This window comes from Drosophila suzukii, chromosome 2L (assembly GCF_043229965.1).
Source record: "Drosophila suzukii chromosome 2L, CBGP_Dsuzu_IsoJpt1.0, whole genome shotgun sequence".
NCBI lineage: Eukaryota > Metazoa > Arthropoda > Insecta > Diptera > Drosophilidae > Drosophila > Drosophila suzukii.
In genome coordinates, this window is record NC_092080.1 from 15,172,632 (window position 1) to 15,193,633 (window position 21,002).

Genomic DNA, 21,002 nt, shown 5'->3' on the forward strand with positions numbered 1-21,002 from the left:
GCTGTCAAGCGCAAAACTTGCAGAATGTATCGAAAATGAAACTTTTTGGCGGAATCATAACAACAAAAGCGGCCTCATATAATGCAGGAAATGCATAAAATTTCAATAAACTTGCTGCCTGCATGGTAAGAAAAAGCGGTTCGCCGCTACATTTGGCAATATGGCTGAGTATGGAGAACAGGGCTTCTTATGGTGAATGTGCAGCGTCAGTAAAATGGAGAACTTTATTGCAGGCCGTGTTGACATCTTTGCCGGCATTGTCACGCTAGCTGGTTGTGCCCCATTCCAAAAAAAAAAGCTTTCCCCTTTCACCCAAGTGCAGTATACTGCCTATAGTGGATCTCGGGGCTGAAGGACATTTGTGCACCGAACCGCTTTCTTGAGCATGGGAAGCATGTCCCTAATTATCCTCTTCAAAAACCTAAGCCCGAACTGCTCTTCCACCAACTTGTCTAAGGAAATAGTGAACTTTTGGCATTTCAAGTTAAGCCTCTTAGTCTTTTCCTGGGCAATATTTAAGCAAACGCCATCCATGCTGAAAATGCTGCTCTGACTCTTGACTGCTCCTGCACTTTCCGAGCCGCCTGGACAAAAGTCCCAAACAACTCACTTGTTTCCTGGGAGTCTCAAAGGGAAAGGGACGTACTCGGCTTGAAGAACACCTCGGGCAGTATACCGCAAATACCGCAAACTGCTGCATCTCCACGAGGGCAACAAAGGAAATCAGTCTGTCGGTAAAATTTTAAGGTCACTAGCAATATGCTCTTTTAAACCATGGTTAAATATGCCATTAAAGGAACACACTTTCAAAACTATGCCATCTTCGGTCTATTGATCTGTTCTTTAAAGCGTGGTTTTAAATAGATCGAATGTGTTAGATATGACACCTTAAAAATATCTGTGACATGTTTAGGTAACTTAACTTATTCCTGAAAAAAACATTATAATTGTACAGCCAAGCTTTTAAAGATCTGTTTAATTGATTTAGATTTCATTGTTTTTCAGTGATACATTTTTCAAAATGTATTTGTCTTTCCATTTTTAAAGCATACTTTTCGACACCATTATGAGTCAATTATTTTTCAAAATTTAGAAAAAAATTGGGCCAGTTTATTAGGGATCGCCTTAGTCTTGTTACAAAGTGTACATACCCCCAGACTTGAGGGGCAATAACAAGTTGAGTACTTAACAAAATTTGTCTGGGCTTCTTTTTCGAGAGTGGCGCGGCTATTTTGCATGTTGCTGCTACCTGTCCACATAAACACAAATGTTTTGGGCACGTCCTGCTGCCCGGGTTTATTTTTTTTTTCAAGCAAGGAAACATTTTTATAGCTGTTTCGGGTCATAGAAAAAGGGAAATGCTAAGCGCTGTTTGCATATTTTAATACTCATCTCCTTTTTTTCTACTCCACCCTACAAGTGTTTAAGTAAGGGGTTTATTTTGGGGCATGCCTTCTAGAGGCCCCTTTGTTTACCCAATCTTAAGGACTCAAAAGTTATCAACCTTTTATCATTACACTTGTATGTAAATTAATCCTTTTTAATTTAAGTCTTATAAATATTTATATTCATTAATGCCTTACAAAAATCCCCAGCTTTATTAAAATTGCTTACTTTTATAACCTTAACATTTGTATCCAGTGTTTTTTGCATTGGAAAATGAATGTTCTATGGCGGCTCTGGTTACATAGTGCTGTTTACCCAAAGTTTATTTATCTTTTCGAGGAACTTTCATTTTAAATCCCCAAAAATCGAAATTTAGGGGCAGCAATAAATGCATAATTGCTACTTAGCAAGGCTTTGACTTGCACAGCTCATTAAACCCTTGTTGTGGCAGTGCTGCCAAGTTGGACAAATTGCATGGGAGCAGCAAAGTGATGGCCCAATTGTGCGCCTCGAAAGACTGAACGCCTGGCAGCAGGCTTCGATAAATCAAACTGGCAAAAGGATTTCCGCCCTGACTTTGACTTGATATGCATTTAATGGGCGGTTTGCGTCACGAAGGAATGGAATTGGCCCTGTGGTGGCTGAGAGACGAACTGGCCTGTTCGCTTGGAAAATTGCAGTTTGGCAGCTCAGCTCGGAAGTTTGGAAATCCGCTTACACGTCACGGAAGCCAGGCCAAGAGCCAAAAGGCAGACAACATTTTGCATTATTCTTCATATTTATGAGGCAGGCTGCCGAATGTCGCTTTATTAGGGTAACTTGCTGGGCAGCACTGCACATCCTTTTCCCAAACAAGGCCCCCAAATGAACACGCAAAATGCTGATGAGTGAAGCCCCATTTCGAACAATTGAACTTTTTGATTGAGTTCTGGGGGTGGAACGATTTGGCATTAAAAGGGGTGGAGGGAGGAGTACCTTGATTCATGAACAATGGGTGTTAAATAAGTTCAGAAATAAACGAGTAGATGGTTGAGGAGGCAAAATGACTTGGGGTTGAAAGGATATCAGCTTGTATCCTACTTTCCTTATTCACTAAAATATAAAACTTAAAAAAATATTTTTAGTCTATGATAAATTTTTTAACTTTTTTAAATGGCTGTGTGATACCAATTAAAGCTGCCTAAAGCTAATATTTAAAAACATAACAATTGGGAAAATGTAAGATTCAACAAAACGTGACTACAAATAATATTAAAAACTTTAGCTGTTAAAAAATCATTCCATTAAAGTTTGATAATGCTTAAATCGCTTAAGTTAATGTAATCTGTTCAAATTCGTTGAGCAGTAAAAACGAGGCTCTTTGGCTGTTAAAATGGTAATTCTGGTAATCGCTTTTAAAGTAAATCAGTTCACTAGAACCTGAGATAAATTCTATAATGTCGGGATACATCCCACAAGTCCGTAGTGGATTCCGTGTAACCCCCTCTTTATCCTTTTAATTTTTTTTAATTATGGTTTCGCTGACGTGGGCATGTCAGTGGGAACAACAACCCGGACCCATGTGCAACATAATTTCATTCCCAGCAACTGTTTTCATTGTCGCCCCACTGCTGCTGTCGAGAATCGGGAAGTGATTGCCGCCCTGACAACTTAATTTAAAAAGAGAACTATCGGCGAATCTCTGCACAATCCGGGCAACTTTAATTCGGTTAACCCGAAAAATGGAAATTTACATTATTGTTGTTTTTACTGCTGTTGGTAAACCAATGCTGCTGAAGCCCACTGGCGTTAATAGCACTGTCCTCCAAAATACATTTTTGCAAAACTTTAACTTTACCTTTAATGAAAACTTTGTTTTGTTTGTCAGTTTGTCCCAAAAAGTTGTTTAAAGGACCTGATGATGTAAAACAGCTTAGTGTAATCTATGAATCTATGAATCTTTGAATCTATGAATCTATGAATCTATGAATCTATGAATCTATGAATCTATGAATCTATGAATCTATGAATCTATGAATCTATGAATCTATGAATCTATGAATCTATGAATCTATGAATTTATGAATCTATGAATCTATGAATCTATGAATCTATGAATCTATGAATCTATGAATCTATGAATCTATGAATCTATGAATCTACGAATCTTTGAATATATGAATCTATGATCTGTAAGTCAATAAATCAATCAATCAATGTTTGTGTGTTTTTGTTTGATATAATCTATCAAGGCGTCAAGTCTTTCCGTACTTACAATACAAAATATGGCTTAAGAAACGAATTTTATGAACAAATAAAAAATATATTAAAATTCGAGATGGAAAATATATCTCACGATCTATTATTAAAGGAACATTTTTTAAAGGGTCCCTATTGTTAGAGAGACTCTGTACTCGTTTCGATTTATTTTCTTGTAAGCTAGTGTTGTACCAAACACATCGAGATGAAAAACTCAAGCGATGCATAGCTGACGAGACAGGTAGCGTGCATGTCGAGTTGGCTATCGAAAAAGGTAGAAACAATTGCAGTTCACTTCAACTCCTCCCACCCACCTGTGAATAGCGTAGTGTTCTTTCGACAGTGCCTATGCGATTTAATAGATTAAAAAAAAACAGACAAACCCAGAAGACCAAAAGAGAAGAAATTAAAGGATTTATTGGAGCTAAGGTAAACAATTTGTATTGTACTTTTTTATTATAACATATGTGTGTAGGTCCCTTTTCTTACCACAGCCACATAGGAATGCCCCTGGGGAAAGCGCCACACAAAAAGATACTTTGAAGATGTTTTTATTAACCCTTCTGCCAACAGTTTTATTCCTTTTTATTTATGCAGAGAAGGAAGTACATATATGGGGTTGTCCTGGCTGCAGTATCTCCTTAAAGTTGAATCAACGAGAATGCTTTATTTTTCTCGGTTATTGCTATTTTTATAGAAATCTTCTATGTCAGTTATAAGCGTTGATGTTTGAGTTGTTGCCAATAATAAAAGGCTTCAGGAAGCAACAAAAATTAAGCATTCGCCATGTGGGACCACAGCACGAGAGATGCAATCCGGGTTTAAAGCTTCATTCCATAAAAACATTGGAGGAGTGTTTACTCTCAACGGTTTCCATTTGGGTTTACGACTTCAAGAAAGGGGCGACGAGGAGTTGGAGTACGGTGCTAAGCACTGCCCCACTTTGTAGCAATCTCTCTGAAAACATGGCGTATGCGTAACGCGAGGCACATAACTCAAATCGCCGGGCATATTCATCTCCATATGCAAAGTAGATTTATGTCACATTTCTGTTCTTGTGTTACCATTTTTCGGCCCACCCCAGCCGCTTGAAATTCCCAGAACTTGTCGACGCATTTCGCTTGTTTGTTGATTAGGGCTCCAGTTCTTTTTCCCCCAAGCGTGAGCATTTTTCTGGCACATTTTGCCCATTTCATAAAAATTAAAGTCAACTTTTCTAGCTCATAAATTTGGCATACTGGGCTCACGCTCTTGTGGTGGCATTATATTTTTCATTGCGTTATTTTTAGTTTTTCCCAACATGTTATCTAATTCAGGCTTGCATTATTTAATTACTTAAATTCTTCGTCTGACGTTGGGCAACCAGTGCACGTGCCTGAATTTTTGACTAGAGCTCTTCGAGAATAATGGAATTATAAATTGAGACCTAGCGAATTGAGAAGTTTAGACACGTTCTAAAACAAAATATTGGGGAACAACAAAAGAATCACAATGCTTGGGTTGAACTTTTGGTTTCCCTTTGATGTTGCCTCGTATTCTAATTTGAAAATTAGGTTCTAACTATGAAATCATAAATATATTTTACAGAACAGTTTTATGAAGAAAACTTCAAAGTGGTTTTTTAAATTGTTTTTGCTTACAAGTTTTTTAAAACTTGCAAGAATTAATTAAATCACACATTTCCTTAGACAAACAAGAAACATAAGGCAAAATCAAGTTTTTAAAAACAATGTCAGACCTAAGAGCAGAAACTTACAAAAAACTAGCAATAAACATTCCAATTTAAAAAAAAAATGTGTCAAAAGTTGCGAAACACTTTCAAGTTCTTTATTGAAATTCGTGAGGAAAATGTCAAGCAATGGCAAAATGCAAGAAATAAGACGTCTCAAATAAGCTGCGGCCACAGGCCATATGGCTCATAGAATCCTGGGAATGCAGGCCAGCGGAAAACCAACTGTAAGTCTTGCCATTGTTGACTCAAAACGAAAGCCAGGTCAGGTCGCTTTTGGCTTTTAGGATTGGCTCTTGGCCAGCAGCCCGCCACTTTGGATAAGTGTTGGTTGTATTGCTCACTTTAACAGCATTTTGGCAATGCATTTTACCCAAGTTTACAGCAGTTGAAACAAGAATAAGTGTTATGTATGGTTTCTTTTTAATCTTCGCTTGCGCAGCTCAATATTACTCATTCTTTAGTGTCATCTGGTAAATTTTTTATTAAATTCCTTTACAATTGGTATTTAAAAATATTACAATTCTTCAAATAATTCCATATTAACTCTTTGTTAAACAATTTATAATGGACAGTAGTTCAATCTGCTTAACTCTTTAATTTTTCTGCCCCTTGCAAACAGTTGTAAAATTATTTATTTTCCATACTAGCCAACACTTTTTCTAAAGCAAAGTTTATTTTTGTCCCTTAAGGGAATTAATCAGTTACATTGAACCAAAAAAGGGACGCCATCGAAAAACTTTCGTCGGGACATAAGTTTAAAATGATTTCTTTTACCGACTTCAAACTTTATTTTGGGACGCCTTGTGGTTTGTGCTTTCGTCGATAACTTTAAAAATTTTAAACTGGAAACCTCTTCTAGCCATTCTGTCTTATTCAATATTTATTCATTGCAGCATAACCTTTTTTTAACAGCAAAATGGTTCAGCATTAATTAATAAAATGATGTGAACATTTTACAATGCTGTTGCAACCATCCAAATATATATATGTAGGCATATGTATTCGCAAAATAGCCCACAGAGACATACAATAAAAGCTTCCTGCACTTATTTTTTACATGTGAATATTTGTACTATTCTATGCGCCACAAATTGTTGCATTTTTAAAATTTTCTGATTCAGCATTTATTTGTGGTTCATAAAAACGCTTTAATTCCCCGAGGACCTGAACATGCCCATAAAAATGATTGCACTGCAGAGCCTAAAATGTAGGCTATATAAAAAAAGAGATGAAAAAAACATAGACGGGTCGAGTCGGGACCGGACTCTTGGCATATATATATTTTTTATGTATTACTATCATCGCCCTGAAGACCTTTACAGCTGACACTTCGGCAAACACTTTGACAGAGAACTTTAAGGCGCAGAGTGTTGGCATTCTAGGTATTAATACCAATTCGTGTTAGTCTGCATTGCCAAGTGAAGTGCGAAATTAATGGCTGAATTCGAACTAGAACCATTTAATAGAAAAGTTCAAGGTTATATTACACTTCCTACGAGTTAAAAATGTTGTCGCGAAATTTACTTGCATTGGAACAACTTAATTACATATGTCTAAGCGGTTTATGAATACTTCTCTTGACCGGTTTTACTTTGTTGAAGAATTCACGTAAAAACAGATATATTTTGACTCGAAAATAATGGTTTTTATTGAATAAGTTTTTAGAACTCAAACATTTTCAAAATCATTGATCATTATCTGCCGACCCTGGATGGCATATCGTTACTGATTTTTGGCACGCTCCGTTACGAATATTTTTAAAAACTAAAACAGAGGTATAGATTAATAAGTGACAAACTATCGAGAAGCTAGTATATTACCAGGTTTTTTGTTAGCAGCTCTTGAACAGTTTATGGATTTCATAAAGCAAGGATTTCTTGCTTCCGTGTAACAGGTGCCATCGAAACCACAGACTGGGCGATAGTTTCTTGAACAGTATGAGTCACAAGCCTCAGCACAGTAAAACCAAAAACCGAGGGCAACCAATTTAAAGATATGCATATTAACAACTAAATGAAAAACTTAGGCTGTAAGAAATATATAAGGAAAGTTACACCGGGTAATGTTTTTGCGGAACAAGTTTATTAGGCGAGCCACATTTAAGAAAAAGTTATGGTTATTAAAGCATGACAAACTTTTTCCACTGCAACAAAAATAAATAAATAAATAAAAAAACCTAAAAACGTTTGCTTAAATCTAAAGAGTCAACGGTAAGTTAAAGCTAGTAACGCTATTCAGAAAAAGTTATAATACTGATATGTTTTTGGTTAAATTACTTTCGTTTTTAGACCTTTTTTGTGTGAATTGACTGATCTTACCAAAATAATGTTTCCGCACTGTGTTGTTATTTTTGGAACACATTTTCTCACATTCAAAGTTACATGTTTATGGTTTCCGAGGCTTGGGCAAACCCATAACACTTTCAGTAATTAAATTTAATTTACAGACTTTAACCACGAAAATGTGAAACAAAAAATCACTTTGTATGGAAATGTCATAAAGGTCAACAAGATTTTTGTGGCTCGTGCAGCCCCGAGACATTCAAACAGTGTCCTGAATGGGAAACGCAGGAATATTTTCCACACAATAAAATTACAGCGTAGTTCTAGTTCATCCCCGACCCCTCGTGGGGCACGTTTCCGCCTTGACGCTGTCAAACAAAAGGCACCCGGGAGGCCGCCAAGTTGAGCAAAATGTCGAGCCGCCGTTGAAATAAACCGACTCTCGGAAAAACACATAAACTTGCACAACGTCACATACTAGAATGCCGTTAGACGTGTGAAAATTTTCGCCTTCCGCTCGACATTTTTGCGGCTGAGCCCCTATTTCATTAATTTAATTTGTCACATGCCGCACTGCTCCAGACGAATCTTGGAAAATAAGTGTCAGAAATGCAGAATTTAAATCTATTTTAGGCTTACATTTGTATTCCTACGATAAATGTATATTTTCAGGATTTTTTATAGTTTGTATTAAACATTATTAAAGGTAAGGGATATATGTACGCGATTTCAATTATTACTATAGCATTCATAAGGCATAAGGCTCCTACATGAAGGAATTAAAAAATGCATACAAGCATATATATGATAAGTTTTTAATTTTCTACAGAACCAATAGAGCAAAACATGGAAAATAAGTATCAGGAATGCAAAATTTAAATATATTTTAGGGTTAAATTTATATTTATACGATAAAAATATTTTATAGGGATTTCTTTTATCTTGTTAAAGGTAAGGAAGAAATGTTTGCGGCTTTAACTGTAATTATATCATATGGTTTATTATGAAACTATATCATACCATAAAGCATAAGGCTCTCATTGTTTTAAGGAATTAAAAAAGACATTCAAGCATTTAGATATATATTTTTTTCTTTTTTTACAGAACCAATAGAGCTGTTATAACTTACTACTCACCCAAACCAATCTGCTTCTGTGACCTTATTTTTCCCATTTTCACTTCTGCTTTCGTTCCTGTCTTTAATTTTTCCTTCGTTTTATTTTCACAGTTCTGAAAGCGCAAAATTAACAATTATGCTGAAACAATGGTGGGAACGAAATTAAATTTCATGCTTGGCCAATCGCAAGAGTTTAAAAGTTTGCATCGTTTTCATGACATCTCCACTGAGCGTGTGGATCGCCACAGTACGCAATTAGTTGGGCACTTAATCCGAGACGAAAACACCAGCAAAAACCACCAGCATCGGGAACATCAGGAGCCACCAAAGCAGAATGACACCCCGATTAGCGCCGGCCATGGAGGGGCTTATCCCATCTGCATCGCCTGGCTTAAATGCCCGGAAATTATTTGGGTGTCCTTAATTGCTTTAAACTGCTAGCCGGTATTCCATTTAATTTTGGGCCCTTAGTGCTGATTAATGAATATGAAAAAGTGTTTTTAAGACATAAAATAGGAAACCAAATCGCATTAATCAGTTGACAAACAAAACAAAAGAAAGTTCAAGGACGTCTGAGCCGAATGGGTAAACAATGAATCTTTTTCGGGCCCCTAATGAATAGGTGACTTTGGTACACTCAACATAAATTCCATTAGGAAACGCTATCATATAAATGGATTTTATTAATAAACGCAGTGCATTGCAATGTTAATACTAATATATAATGAAAAGAGTATAATTAATATTATAATTAACAAATGAAAATAAGCCCCAAGTGATATAAGAATTTCAATAAAATATTCTCATTTTCGAACTGTTTGATTTTATATACATTTAACATTTAATAAAATTTCAATATAAAAGTACAAAAAACATTTCAAATACTTATATTTGACTAGATGAACACCAGTTGTTTTTACTATACTGCGTCTTCGTAGACATCTAGGTTAAGGCAGTTGATCCAGAAGGCATCAATGGTATGGTACAAATGAGGCAGCGCATTTCCGATTCCATGGTTCTCATCGGTGTAAGTCTAAAAACAAGAAAAAAGAAGATATACATTTTCTGAATAAAGTAATTACTCAATTATAATACCTGCTCCTCGAATTGAATATCCCTTTTTTGTAGCAGCTTGGCGAGCAATAGAGAATGCTGATAGTGAACATTATCGTCTCCGGAGCCATGAATCAAGAGGAAATCATGGGTCTTAAAGTTTTCCAAGTTCAGGAAAACGCTGCTCTCGTTGTATTTCTCCAAGTTATCCTCCTCCGTTGGAAGTCCCATATAGCGTTCGGTGTAAATGGTATCTACAATAGATTATGAAGGAACTTGCTTATAAGCTCATATTTTTAAGGAAAACATTTACTAACCATAATACAGCCAAGAAGTTACTGGAGCCACTGAAACTCCGCACTGGAAGATACGATCGTTATCCTTCTCAATGGTCTTAGCAGTCATATAGCCTCCATAGCTCCATCCCCAGATGCCACAACGCTCGGCATCCACATAGGGCAGATTGAGTTGCATCCAGCGAGTGACAAACAGTTGATCCTCGACCTCGTGATCGCCCAGATTATTGTTGACCGAGAAAAGTAGGTCCTTGCCCTTGTTTCCCGTACCCCTGCCATCGATATACGCGTAGATAGTCTCTCGGGATGTAGTGACAAAGGCCTCATAGCCCAGGGTAAACCCATTTGTTACCCGCACCGAGTTGGGACCCTGGTACACCACCACAATCAGTGGATACTTCTTGGCCTCATCGAAATTGGGCGGCAGGGCGAGCTTGGCCACTCCAATACTTCCATCGGCCAGGGTTACGTTCAAGAAACGATAGGTGGGACGCAACTTCAGCTCCAATTGGTTGCGATACGCTGTATTCGGCTCCCAGTCGACCTGGAGCGTTTTTGTGCTGGCCTCAAAGATTCTCGTGTAGGACGGATTGGGTCCATTGCACGAGAGTGTGTAGTAGGAGAAGGATTTGCTGAAAGTAGCTGATGCGGAGCGACAGGCTTCACCGTCGACATCAATTTGATCGCAGCTAAGGCACTCGTCGTTACTGAACACATGGTACACCGAGGGATTTCCGGGCTGGGTGGCCTGGTAGTAACTAGATAATAGAATTATAACATAATTATTATATTGGTATAGAATTATTATATAGAAACTCCTGTATACTTACAGTTTATCCCTGGCTTCATCATATCCATAGACGGATAAAACTGTGAAATTACCGCGCGACTGCCAACTGTTGAGCCCTGTCTCGAGGTCTAGATTCCACACCTGGTACCAGTTGTCTATATAGTAACCAAAGATACAGTTTTGGCCTGTGCTGAGGCATTTGGGCGTGCTTATATCCACCCAGCCGAGGGGCTCCTCCAGCCTTTTCACCTCCGCACAGACGCCCTGGTGGCTGCAGCTCTGAATTGAGGCGAGGTTCTGACGCCGATTCATCCAGGTTATGAGCAGGTGCGTCTCATTGGACCAGACAACGTTCTGCAGGATATGATCGGTGCCCACAATTTCGACGGGCGCCACGATGCGCTGCATGGTGGGCTCGTTGTCGGTCAAGTCGTAGACCCGTAGGCTCACCAGCGGGTTCTTAGAGCCAGATTTGGGGTACTTGAGGTGCTCCTCATGCGGATACTGATAGAACTCGGTTGCCCCGTCACCGTACAGAAAGTAGTTGAAGGTCTCCACATCGGTGTCATCAAAGAAGCCCACTGCCAGCTTGGTTCCATCCGCCGACCACCACAGGGCACTTCCACTGCTCAGGACCTCCTCTTCGTAGACCCAGTCGGGAACTCCATTATATACCACTCCGTCCACGCCGTCGTCCGTGATGCTAATCTCCGAATCCTCGCTGAAGTGGATGTACACATTGTTCAGATAGACGTAGGCCAATCGATCCCGCAGCGGCGACCATCCGCAGTACTGCAGCTTTTCGCCCTTGTGGATCTGGACTGTAGTGTTGCTTTCAATATCAAATACATCGTACTGCGCTATGTAGGAGTGTCGAAACTTCTCCGTGAGGTTGTGCCGGATCAGGATTTTCGTGTTATCGGGCGACAGTGAGAAGGTGGCCCCCACATAGTTGTTCTGGAAGTAAAGCCGGTTTAATTATAGATCTTTGGTTAAGCATTCTTGATATCCTACCAGAAATGAAGAGTTTTGGAAGATCACGTCTGTCTTGGTGGCCGCATTAAACTTGTGAATAGATCTGTCGGAAGCTGTGTAGTAAAACTCCTCATCTGCAAGTTGTAAAAAGTAATAATAAAGTTAATACTATGTATGTCAAGTCCCTCCGGAAAAATTTAGTTTCATAATATTAATATAATATGTTGAGTACCAACCCCCTAGCTTTTAAGAACATTTTTCCTTCTACCTTTTCCCTACACACATATTTTCAGAAGATAAAATATACTAAGCCGAATTTCAATTTATTTTAATTTATTGCTTTAAACTTTAAACTTAAAGAGTTTAGGAAAAGATGATCATTTATCTGACAAGCATGACTTCCTAAAGTTTTGTTGATATCGGCATTTTAAACATCTGATCAAAATGGTATACCTCTTACTAGAGATTTGAAAACCACTAAACTAGCTGTTTAACATAAATTCAAACACATGAAAGTATTGCCAATTAAAATTTCGTTGTTTAAATTTGGTATAGTGCCAAAAAAGGAGAAGCCGTTACTTAGCACGTCGAAAGTTAAAGTTAAACAAGAGAAATCTGGCACCGTAGAAGAATTGTGTTGGCCTCAGAAGATGAAGCCATTCCAGGTTTCTAAAAGTAGTATTATCGGTTTAGTATTGGACCCTAAACCGTTTCATTACATTATCCCGATGAAATCGGTAAGTAACACGAAAAAGCAACTTTTTTAAGTAATGATATAACTAAAGAATGCTAAATCATAGCAAATCTAAAGCTGTTAAACATTATCTGAACACTGCCATTATAGTTAACCAAAAGTCACAGATAAGAAACGAAATATAATCGTGCTATCGAGGTAAAACCTGATGATCGTAATTCACTGAAGATTAGATTTCTTGTATTGAACCATACAAAGTTTGTGCGAATTGTGTAAGCTAAATCCTTTTCCAGAAGAATGTCTCTGTTTAAGGTTTAAGAACTACTGCAAAATGTGTCATACAATAGAGTGTAATTTCAAAAGGTTGAACTTTTGTTCTCAGTGTACAGCAATGAAAGGGACAGCTCACCATAAGAAACTTCAACGTAAATAGACTTATTGATAAGGGTCGCAGCTCCCGCTGATTATGAAAACAAGCTCGGCGGTAGAAATTCCCCGGATGATTATTCACCGCGGGAATATTCTGCACGACAATTCCCCGCGGGATGCACACCAGATGATAACAAACAAAAATAACATGGTTTTGGAATGTAGAAAAACAATCGTTTCTGGGTCGTCGAACCGCTCCGATGAGCAACCAACCTGTTATCCAGGTGCCATTGAAACTCCGGAGCCCTGAAGTACCATATAGGGCTTCCGTTAGTTCCCACGCTGTCTTATTCCCCTCCTCAGCCCGCCCGATCACCGCCCCCGATGATGGACGAAGGCTAACAACGATGAACAGAAGAAAGAGTAGGGTGATCAGTGGCGATTTAACGTGCATTTTGAGTACCGCCAAAAACCCAATTGATGAAATATCACTTGTTAACCAGCCCACAAAACCCGCGAAACCCACAACACGTAACTCACAGCGACGCGGCTAAAAAGCAACTGAGTCGGAATCAGAAATCAGAAATCAATTGCAATCACACAGCAATTAGCGTAGACGGCGACGTCGACTGCGGCAGAGTTTGGGGCAGAAAGGGAGATTACGAGTCGGAGAGAGATCGTACCTAGTGAGATCGGCAAGGCCTTGCCAGATGCCCTCAGTTATAAACCGCTCTTAAAAGTAACACTGGCCTACAAAGATAATAACGTTTCGACAGTCTTAAAACAGTTCTCTCCCGTACATGGCCGACGAAGAATAATAGTTCTAATTTTTATAGACCTAAAAATATGACACATTTTGTTTAATTAACAACCACTAAAAATAATACTATATAATTATATTACAAGAATAAATACATGTAAATAAATAAATAAAAACTAAATTTATTATTTTTGCATTTGCTAATGTAGGTCATTTATAGATATCCATGAGTTGTGGCTGAAATAGAAACCGCTCCACTTTACAAGCACTTGATTATTTTTCCTTTTAAGTATTTTCTTTACCAGGAAAGCATTTTTATCTGTCACCTTTTGAAGTTCCTCTTCATAAAATTCCCCTCTAACAGGGGTACTCATATAATCTTGCATTTCATATGTTACAGGGTATGCAGACTTGACTTTTAAAACTTTAAAATCCTCTGTGGTTCCTAGCCCTTCATAAATACTCGCTGTATTTACTTATTCTAAAAATATATCCTACTGAAAATGTATGTTTTGGAAATGTTTTTAGTATATTATATAATGATTTTAAAAGAATCTCTTTTCGTTCCTTCCCTACTACTTAATACATTCCAAGAAAAAGTCAACCCCTTACCCAGAAAAAAATTCTCAAAACCAATCTCAAAAATTTTAAAAATCTAAATGACGAGTTCTGACTTTGCGAGACTACTTTTGCCTTAAAAAACAAAATCAAGAAACAAAAATAAGATTACTTTCATCTTTATTTTAAGATTGGTTTACTCTGAATATGTATCTACTAATTACAAATAAGCCAGAAGAATAGTTCTCAATTTTTAAATATATCTCTTCTTTCTGTTTTAAGTTTTTCTGAATGTTTTTCAATCTTACCCGTCTTCCAGGTGCCATTAAAAAATCGCAGTCTTCCCATGCCATAGAATGACTCCCTTATTTTCCAGGGAGTTTTAGTTCGCGACTTGTATTTAGCCTCTGCTGTAGAATTCAAACCGAATGCTAATTGCAGCAACAGCAACGAAACACTCCAGTACTTAACTCCACCGTACATAACTGAACGATCCAAGAATGAACGAGTGAATGAACCGACTTCAGCGACCGTACATGATTATATTAAATTTAAACCCAGTGGAAGAAAGGCCATAGCGAAAGCCCCCATTTAACTATAAAAACCGAAACAAGTGGAAACGGCACTCATTAATAAATATTAACTACTTTACAAAAATAAATCGACAATTTACTCCAAAAGTGAAGGCTTGGCGTTCCCTTGCAGTTGTGCAGTTAAAGTGTAAATTACGTTTTTATCTGAAACTACAATACAGCAAATATTGTAAAATTATTGTTTTCAATAAAAGATAGACATACTTTGTAAAAAGCTAGTGAGTAATGAGTATCTCAGTATTTTACAAAGTTCAGCGTAAAAAACATTGTACAGGGTGTCATCGTTGTGGAAATCAGTAAGGTGAGTTTAAAAGAGTTCAAATAAACAATTCAGCGATTTATATTATATGTTCGGATGATATATTTAACTTCAGTCATCCCTATTAGTTACTTAAATTGTTTAGCAAAATTAGTTTCCCTTCATGAAAAAAGTGATATGTTTTTTGATTTTATATTTATTTATTAATTAAGTTTATCCTTAATCTTATAAACATTGTTGCATGTTTTTTGTTAAGTTGTGTGGTACTGATCGAGTAACTGAAACTAAAGTCCATGAACTGCGGTCCTAAATTGAGGTTTTAAAGTCCAAAAGGGTTTTCACTGCGGCCGCTGGGCCGTAGGATGCTGATGCTGCAGCTGGTGGTTTGGCTGCGGCTTCTGGAGCTGCATGATGTGCGCCAGAATCTGCGCCTGCTGCTCCAGACACTTGGGAAAGAAGGTCTGCATGAGGTCGACCTTGCGCTCTTCCAGCTCCAGGCGCTGACGGCAAATCTTGGTCTGCTCGTAGAGTAGCTGGTTCTTCCGCCGAACCTCCTCCATGTATAGAGCCTCCAGCGAGTCGGCGTGCGGCGGATTTACGGATCCGTATGGACGACCACGCTTTCGTGGCACGGGGACAGGTGAGGCGCTAGGAGGATTGGAGACCTGAGCTGAAGCTGGAGCCCGAGCAGCAGCCGGATCGGAAGCTGGCGCTTGGACCGACACTGGCGCCGCCATGGCTCCGTTCGCGTTGGTGGCCACGCTGATGGTGTTGTTGCTGCTATTGATATAGGCTACCGCCGTGATGGGCTGGTGGTTAACAGTCGAGGTGGCCACAACGCTGTTGCCGCTATTGTTATTGAAATGTACCGGCTGCTGTTGAAACTGCGTCTCATAGCTTTGCTGGAACTGCTGCTGTTGTTGCTGCTGCTGCTGTTGTTGCTGTTGTGGCGTCTGCAGCTCGAGCAGCTGAGCCGGCTCGGCTGGCGAATACTGTTGCAGCTGCTCCGGAAAGGGCAGCGAGCGGTACTCTTCGTCCTCGTACTCCTGCTTGACCACCTCATCGTACTGGTCCGTGAACAGCTCCGTACTGAAGCTCATCCCGCCGCTGTTGTTGTTGTTGTGGCTGCTGCCATGGTTGCTATTGCTGCTGCTGTTGTAAAAGGTGGCAGCTGGCGGCTCAGAGGCTAGAACAATGGCCTGCTGTTGCACAGGCTGCTGCTGTTGCTGTGGTTGCTGCTGCTGCTGCTCGTTGGGCGCATCATCGCGTGGCGGCGTCATGTCCCGGTTATTGAGCAGTGCCTCTGGTGGCAGTGGTTCGGCGTTCTTGGGCCTATGCAGGTTTTTCAGGATGCGGTTGATGATGTCGTACTTCTTCCAGCGCGTGGCTTGGCCGGAGGGATCCGCCTGCAGCTGTTTCTTCACCGACCTGTGGGAAAAAGCATGCCGAAATGGTCAGTACAACATAGACCCCAGCTCAAGGGACACTCACCTGAACTTGGCCCTGGTCTGATTGACCTTCATCTGGATCTCCTCGGGCTTCACATCCACGGCGAACCGGTCGCGAAGCTCCTCGGACCAGCGGCCGAAAAATATGGTATTCTTGCCGGTGCGAGTCAGCCGCCAGTTGTCCCGGCCCCAGATCTCGTAGAGACGCTCCTCCTCGCTGGGCGTCCAGTAGCGACGAGCCTTCTCCTTGGCCCGGCCCTCGATCACCTCCTGACCGCCACACATGGCCAGATCCTGCTCGGACCCGGCTGTACTGCCTCCGCCTGCGTTCAGCGCGACCTTCTCGTAGTCCATGGACCGATCTGCTCCAGCTCCTGCTCCTGCTCCTCTGTCTCGGCGCTCTTGGATTTGAGTGTCCCTGTGGCCAGCGTCCGAGTTACACAATTCGGCGAGATGGGAGTATTGTGGAAAACACGGGGGAAGCCAATAGTTTTCTGCACAAAAAATCAACAACAGCTCTGATACACAGAAGAGTGTGACCGTGCGTCGCGAAAACCCGTAAGGGCATAGCAAAAATGGAAAGGCGTTGCATCAGGGGTATTCCCGAAAAACTCTATTCTAACTCAGCAGAATTAAAATAAAGCTACCTTGTACTGCCTGGCAATTCAATCATTGATAAGAGATGTATTTCATATAATACATATTAATATAATGTTGATATAAGCTGTAATGTTAAAAAAGAACCCAAACTTCTATTTGACGAGCCTTTAAATTGGGAACATTTGAATGAATAGACCATTGTTTTCATCAAGAATAGTTATTAGGTTAATAACATTAACAAAAATAACACTTTTACAGTTAAATTGTGGACAATTGTGAACAAAATGTTATGAGTGGAAATGCAATTTCTCACTTCACCGATGAGCTCAACTATATAAGGGGTAACTTCCCTTTGGTCCCACTAATTTCATTTTTGGTATTTTTGGGATTCCGTTGCCTGGTACTCGGTCACGTACGAAAATGTTTGGATAGCCGGAACAAATCTCAAACAAATCTCGGAAATTGCGAAATGAGCGGCCAGAAACACCTGCGATTGCGCTACTACACCTCCTTGGAGGAGGCCTTGGTGGTGAAGCTGTGGCGCGAGCACCTGCCCGACATACCCTCCTACACGGAAAACCTGCCCATTTTCCGGGAAATTGCATTCGGACTGCAGCAGCATGGCATCCGCCTGAACAAACAGGAAGTTCGCCGGCGCATCAACAGCTACCGCAACAGATATTTGTAAGCAGTGGGAATTCAATCCCTTGTAGAGTTTAGAGAGTATGATTTTGCAATCATAGAGTCTTCTATAAGAACTTCCAGTCAGCTCAGTTAACAGAACGTACGGTGTTTTATATAGATGTATTGCCAGTTTTTGTATGTGATTGCCTTATAGATTCACGCGAATTCCTCAGCCAAAGATTCACTGAAAACATCCCGGTACATCCAAGATATTTATATCCAATTCTTAACCATTATACCATATGTTTGGTTTTTTAGCTGAAGAACTCGAAAAAGCAATAGGAACAAAGACCATAGGGCCACTTTTCAAAATTACATTGGCTTATATTTAAAAGAACTGGAATACTTAATAGGAATAATGACTATCTTAACATACATAATATGCGATATGATATGTAACATTATTTTAAAGAAGTTAATAGCATGGTTAGTTTTCTCGAGCCTATCATTACAGGAACAATAAGCGTAGCTATTTGAACCAATAGTTTTAAAAGCTACAAGTGCTCTTCATGTATTCTCGTGCATTGCTATAAATTATATTACTTAACAGATTACAAATTTTGCCATTATAAATTTACCACAATTGTTAATGGTTCCATTCCTCCCCAGAAACGAGCGAAGTCGCTTGGAGGGCAACCCAGGCGCCCAGTCGGACTGGCGCCTCTACTCGCTGATTGACTGCCTCTTTCGTCCTGCCAGAGCTGCGAAGGACGTCTTCCACGCCCACAATGTACTGGAGGAGGCCGCCGCCAAAGCTCGGGCGCAACTGCCTGCCCTGCCGCCCCTGCACCTCACCTCCTCTGCCCAGGTCAAGTTCGAACGCGATGCGGACGGATGTGCCTTTCTGGACCCACAGCCACTGCTGCGTTCGGTTGTGAAAACAGAGGCTCTGCAAGATACCTATCACCAGGTGAAGACTGAAACCGAGTACAAGCCCACAGAAGTGAAACTGGGACTTGTGGGAACTACTGCAGAGAGTGCCACAAGGCGGGCACCACTGACGCCCGCCAATCACCAGTCCCCACCAGATGCAGAGGATCCGCCGCATGTGGGCCACACAAACGGCCAGCCGGAGGCAGAGCGATCTGCGTCGAAGAGAAAACGAGGACGGCGCAGCATACTGCCTCGCACTGGCCAGATCACAATGGCCGCAGTGGAGGGGCTGCGCAAGGAGAACAAGATGCTGCAGGAGCAGAACGACGCCTATCTGCTGGCGCTCGAGCAGAAGGAGAAGCAGTTCCTGGTCATTGAGCAGAACTTCATGGCCTGTATGAAGCGGCAGAAGGATCTGCTGGCACTCATTCAGCAGAAGGGCTTCAAGCAGGAACTGGATCGTAACTTTTAGCTTTAAGTGGAGAACAGGAGCCGCTGGGAATCTCAACGCCATACCCTGCGTATTTCATTTCGTTCCTTCATCAGACTCTGAAGTCTAGTTCATAAGACGTACAAAGCAGCATAGCGAACCCAAGATATTTTTATTTTATGTGTCCTTTTTTGGTAGCTGAGTCCATTCGAATTGGCTTAACAGTGTGTTTATTATAATCTTTTGTAAAAGATCTCCATTTGGTAAGATCTTAGAGTTAACTCTAATTTTATAAAAAAAATTAAAGCAAAATAAGACAATCGAATTTTTGAGTTTGGGTCACAGTGGTGGTTTTCTGATATTTTGGAAATTTGTGTAGCATTTTTGAATTGACGTATAGACAAACTTTGTTGTTACAAACCCTTTGAAAACCATCTTGAAGAGATTGTATATGGCTATTAACTATTAGATTAATAGGTTCATCAGGGTTTATTAGTTTATTTTGTTAGTCGTGCTAAATTTACATTGATGCACATAAGAGGCTTGCTCTGAAGGGCGATTTGTGTGGCCAATATTTTTAATAAATACATCATGTACCCCAGTATTTGTTTAAATTATCGGTGTTGATTTGGTGGTTGTGTTGAATTAGGGGAACTGCAGGGATACAGTTCCCCAATTAAGCACAAGCACCAAATCATCACGAAGTCTACTCTCACCATATCTAAGGTTAAAAAATACGGGTGGATGCCCTGCCTTGATGTGCAACGGATATGTTATTAATTTAGTATCTTTTGATTAAAAGATGTCCACAATTAGAAAGCTACTCAAGCACTGATAACTTAATAATACAAATACCATATAAAAAGTATGAACTCCTATTTAGTAGGAAGCAAGATGTTGAAGAAATACGTTGCAATTCTTTTGGCTTTCGTCAGCATTGATCTGAGTTTATCCTTCGATAAATACACTACTGAAATATTAAATGGTGAGTTTTTTAAACCGAATTATAATTATATTATACGCATTAACCAATATTTTAGGAAATCCACATAACATGGCCATTATTTCGAGCCCCTTTATTAAGATCTATGAAGGGTACTATTACTTTGGACAAGATTCGGTGAATTGGTATATTGCCTACGAGAACTGCCGCAAGTTGGGATCGGAACTGGTGGCCTTCGAATCTAATCAAGAGTTTGACGCCGTTATTGGGTATATAAGGAGCAATCTTGAACGCACGAAATTCTGGACTTCCGGTAATGATCTAGGAAAAACTGGAACCCACAAATGGTTTACCAATGCTCAGCTCATTAGTATAAGTCGATGGGCGCCTAGACAACCCGACAATTATAAAGGAGTAGAGCATTGCATACAGTTTGGCTACATATGCGGAAACTCAAATGATTACCAATTAGACGATAATCCTTGCAGCGCATCAAAGAATTATGTTTGTGAGGCTCCAAAGCAAGAAACTATATCTATTGTGGTTTGGAAATAAAGGTGATTGTAATTAGTTTGTTATACAAAAAAAGGGCATCGAATTATTAAAGATTAGTATCAAGTAATTCAAATAAACGTTTTAAAAAAATTAATACAATCAGTACACTTACAGTCATGATCATATATTTAGCACGAAAAGTACGTTTTCTCTATTTGTGAGTATTACATGTTATTTAATCGAAAAATTTGTTTCCAATTGTTTTTCATTAATATTTGTTCTTAAAAAAATAACATTTTATGTCAATTTGTGCCATGGTTCTAAAGAAAAAATTTTTAGGCCCATATTTGTAAAATGACCTATGCAAATAAGTAGAACACATTGGATATCATTTCGGAAATGTTACTTCGAATTTTTTTTAAGCGTG

General features: G+C 39.6%; 5 protein-coding genes across 5 annotated transcripts; 2 read left to right on the plus strand and 3 right to left on the minus strand.

Moving 5' to 3' along the window:
• Positions 1-6,985: 6,985 nt before the first annotated feature.
• Positions 6,986-7,372, minus strand: LOC108021513 (uncharacterized). Its single transcript, XM_017090270.4, has 2 exons — positions 7,177-7,372; positions 6,986-7,120 (listed from the first exon to the last, which is right to left on the minus strand). The coding sequence occupies exons 1-2, from the start codon at positions 7,355-7,357 to the stop codon at positions 7,041-7,043; spliced, it is 261 nt and encodes an 86-aa protein (XP_016945759.3). The 5' UTR covers positions 7,358-7,372; the 3' UTR covers positions 6,986-7,040.
• A 2,200-nt stretch (positions 7,373-9,572) lies between these two features.
• On the minus strand, positions 9,573-13,490 carry LOC108005689 (venom dipeptidyl peptidase 4). Its single transcript, XM_017069016.4, has 6 exons — positions 13,206-13,490; positions 11,909-12,003; positions 10,935-11,851; positions 10,126-10,862; positions 9,851-10,062; positions 9,573-9,788 (listed from the first exon to the last, which is right to left on the minus strand). The coding sequence occupies exons 1-6, from the start codon at positions 13,384-13,386 to the stop codon at positions 9,675-9,677; spliced, it is 2,256 nt and encodes a 751-aa protein (XP_016924505.3). The 5' UTR covers positions 13,387-13,490; the 3' UTR covers positions 9,573-9,674.
• A 1,792-nt stretch (positions 13,491-15,282) lies between these two features.
• LOC108005680 (alpha-protein kinase 1) lies at positions 15,283-17,094 on the minus strand. Its single transcript, XM_017069007.4, has 2 exons — positions 16,594-17,094; positions 15,283-16,530 (listed from the first exon to the last, which is right to left on the minus strand). Exons 1-2 carry the CDS (start codon positions 16,902-16,904, stop codon positions 15,441-15,443), a joined length of 1,401 nt encoding a protein of 466 aa, XP_016924496.1. The 5' UTR covers positions 16,905-17,094; the 3' UTR covers positions 15,283-15,440.
• A 442-nt stretch (positions 17,095-17,536) lies between these two features.
• Positions 17,537-19,462, plus strand: LOC108006957 (uncharacterized). Its single transcript, XM_017070565.4, has 2 exons — positions 17,537-17,834; positions 18,444-19,462. Exons 1-2 carry the CDS (start codon positions 17,620-17,622, stop codon positions 19,177-19,179), a joined length of 951 nt encoding a protein of 316 aa, XP_016926054.3. The 5' UTR covers positions 17,537-17,619; the 3' UTR covers positions 19,180-19,462.
• A 550-nt stretch (positions 19,463-20,012) lies between these two features.
• On the plus strand, positions 20,013-20,663 carry LOC139352315 (C-type lectin 37Da-like). The gene is made up of 2 exons (XM_070994416.1): positions 20,013-20,122; positions 20,178-20,663. The coding sequence occupies exons 1-2, from the start codon at positions 20,032-20,034 to the stop codon at positions 20,633-20,635; spliced, it is 549 nt and encodes a 182-aa protein (XP_070850517.1). The 5' UTR covers positions 20,013-20,031; the 3' UTR covers positions 20,636-20,663.
• The last annotated feature ends 339 nt before the right edge of the window (positions 20,664-21,002 follow it).

Excerpts from the sequence above, each read along its gene's own strand:
- LOC108021513 (XM_017090270.4), bottom strand. The coding sequence starts at position 7,357 with ATGCATATCTTTAAATTGGTTGCCCTCGGTTTTTGGTTTTACTGTGCT. Across the intron at positions 7,121-7,176 it reads AGCTGCTAACAAAAAACCTG|TTTTTAAAAATATTCGTAAC; the intron begins GTAATATACTAG and ends CCTCTGTTTTAG.
- LOC108005689 (XM_017069016.4), bottom strand. The coding sequence starts at position 13,386 with ATGCACGTTAAATCGCCACTGATCACCCTACTCTTTCTTCTGTTCATC. Across the intron at positions 10,863-10,934 it reads GATGAAGCCAGGGATAAACT|TTACTACCAGGCCACCCAGC; the intron begins GTAAGTATACAG and ends TCTATTATCTAG. Across the intron at positions 10,063-10,125 it reads AACTTCTTGGCTGTATTATG|ATACCATTTACACCGAACGC; the intron begins GTTAGTAAATGT and ends AATCTATTGTAG.
- LOC108005680 (XM_017069007.4), bottom strand. The coding sequence starts at position 16,904 with ATGGACTACGAGAAGGTCGCGCTGAACGCAGGCGGAGGCAGTACAGCC. Across the intron at positions 16,531-16,593 it reads CAGACCAGGGCCAAGTTCAG|GTCGGTGAAGAAACAGCTGC; the intron begins GTGAGTGTCCCT and ends TTTTTCCCACAG.
- LOC108006957 (XM_017070565.4), top strand. The coding sequence starts at position 17,620 with ATGAGCGGCCAGAAACACCTGCGATTGCGCTACTACACCTCCTTGGAG. Across the intron at positions 17,835-18,443 it reads AGCTACCGCAACAGATATTT|AAACGAGCGAAGTCGCTTGG; the intron begins GTAAGCAGTGGG and ends ATTCCTCCCCAG.
- LOC139352315 (XM_070994416.1), top strand. The coding sequence starts at position 20,032 with ATGTTGAAGAAATACGTTGCAATTCTTTTGGCTTTCGTCAGCATTGAT. Across the intron at positions 20,123-20,177 it reads CACTACTGAAATATTAAATG|GAAATCCACATAACATGGCC; the intron begins GTGAGTTTTTTA and ends CCAATATTTTAG.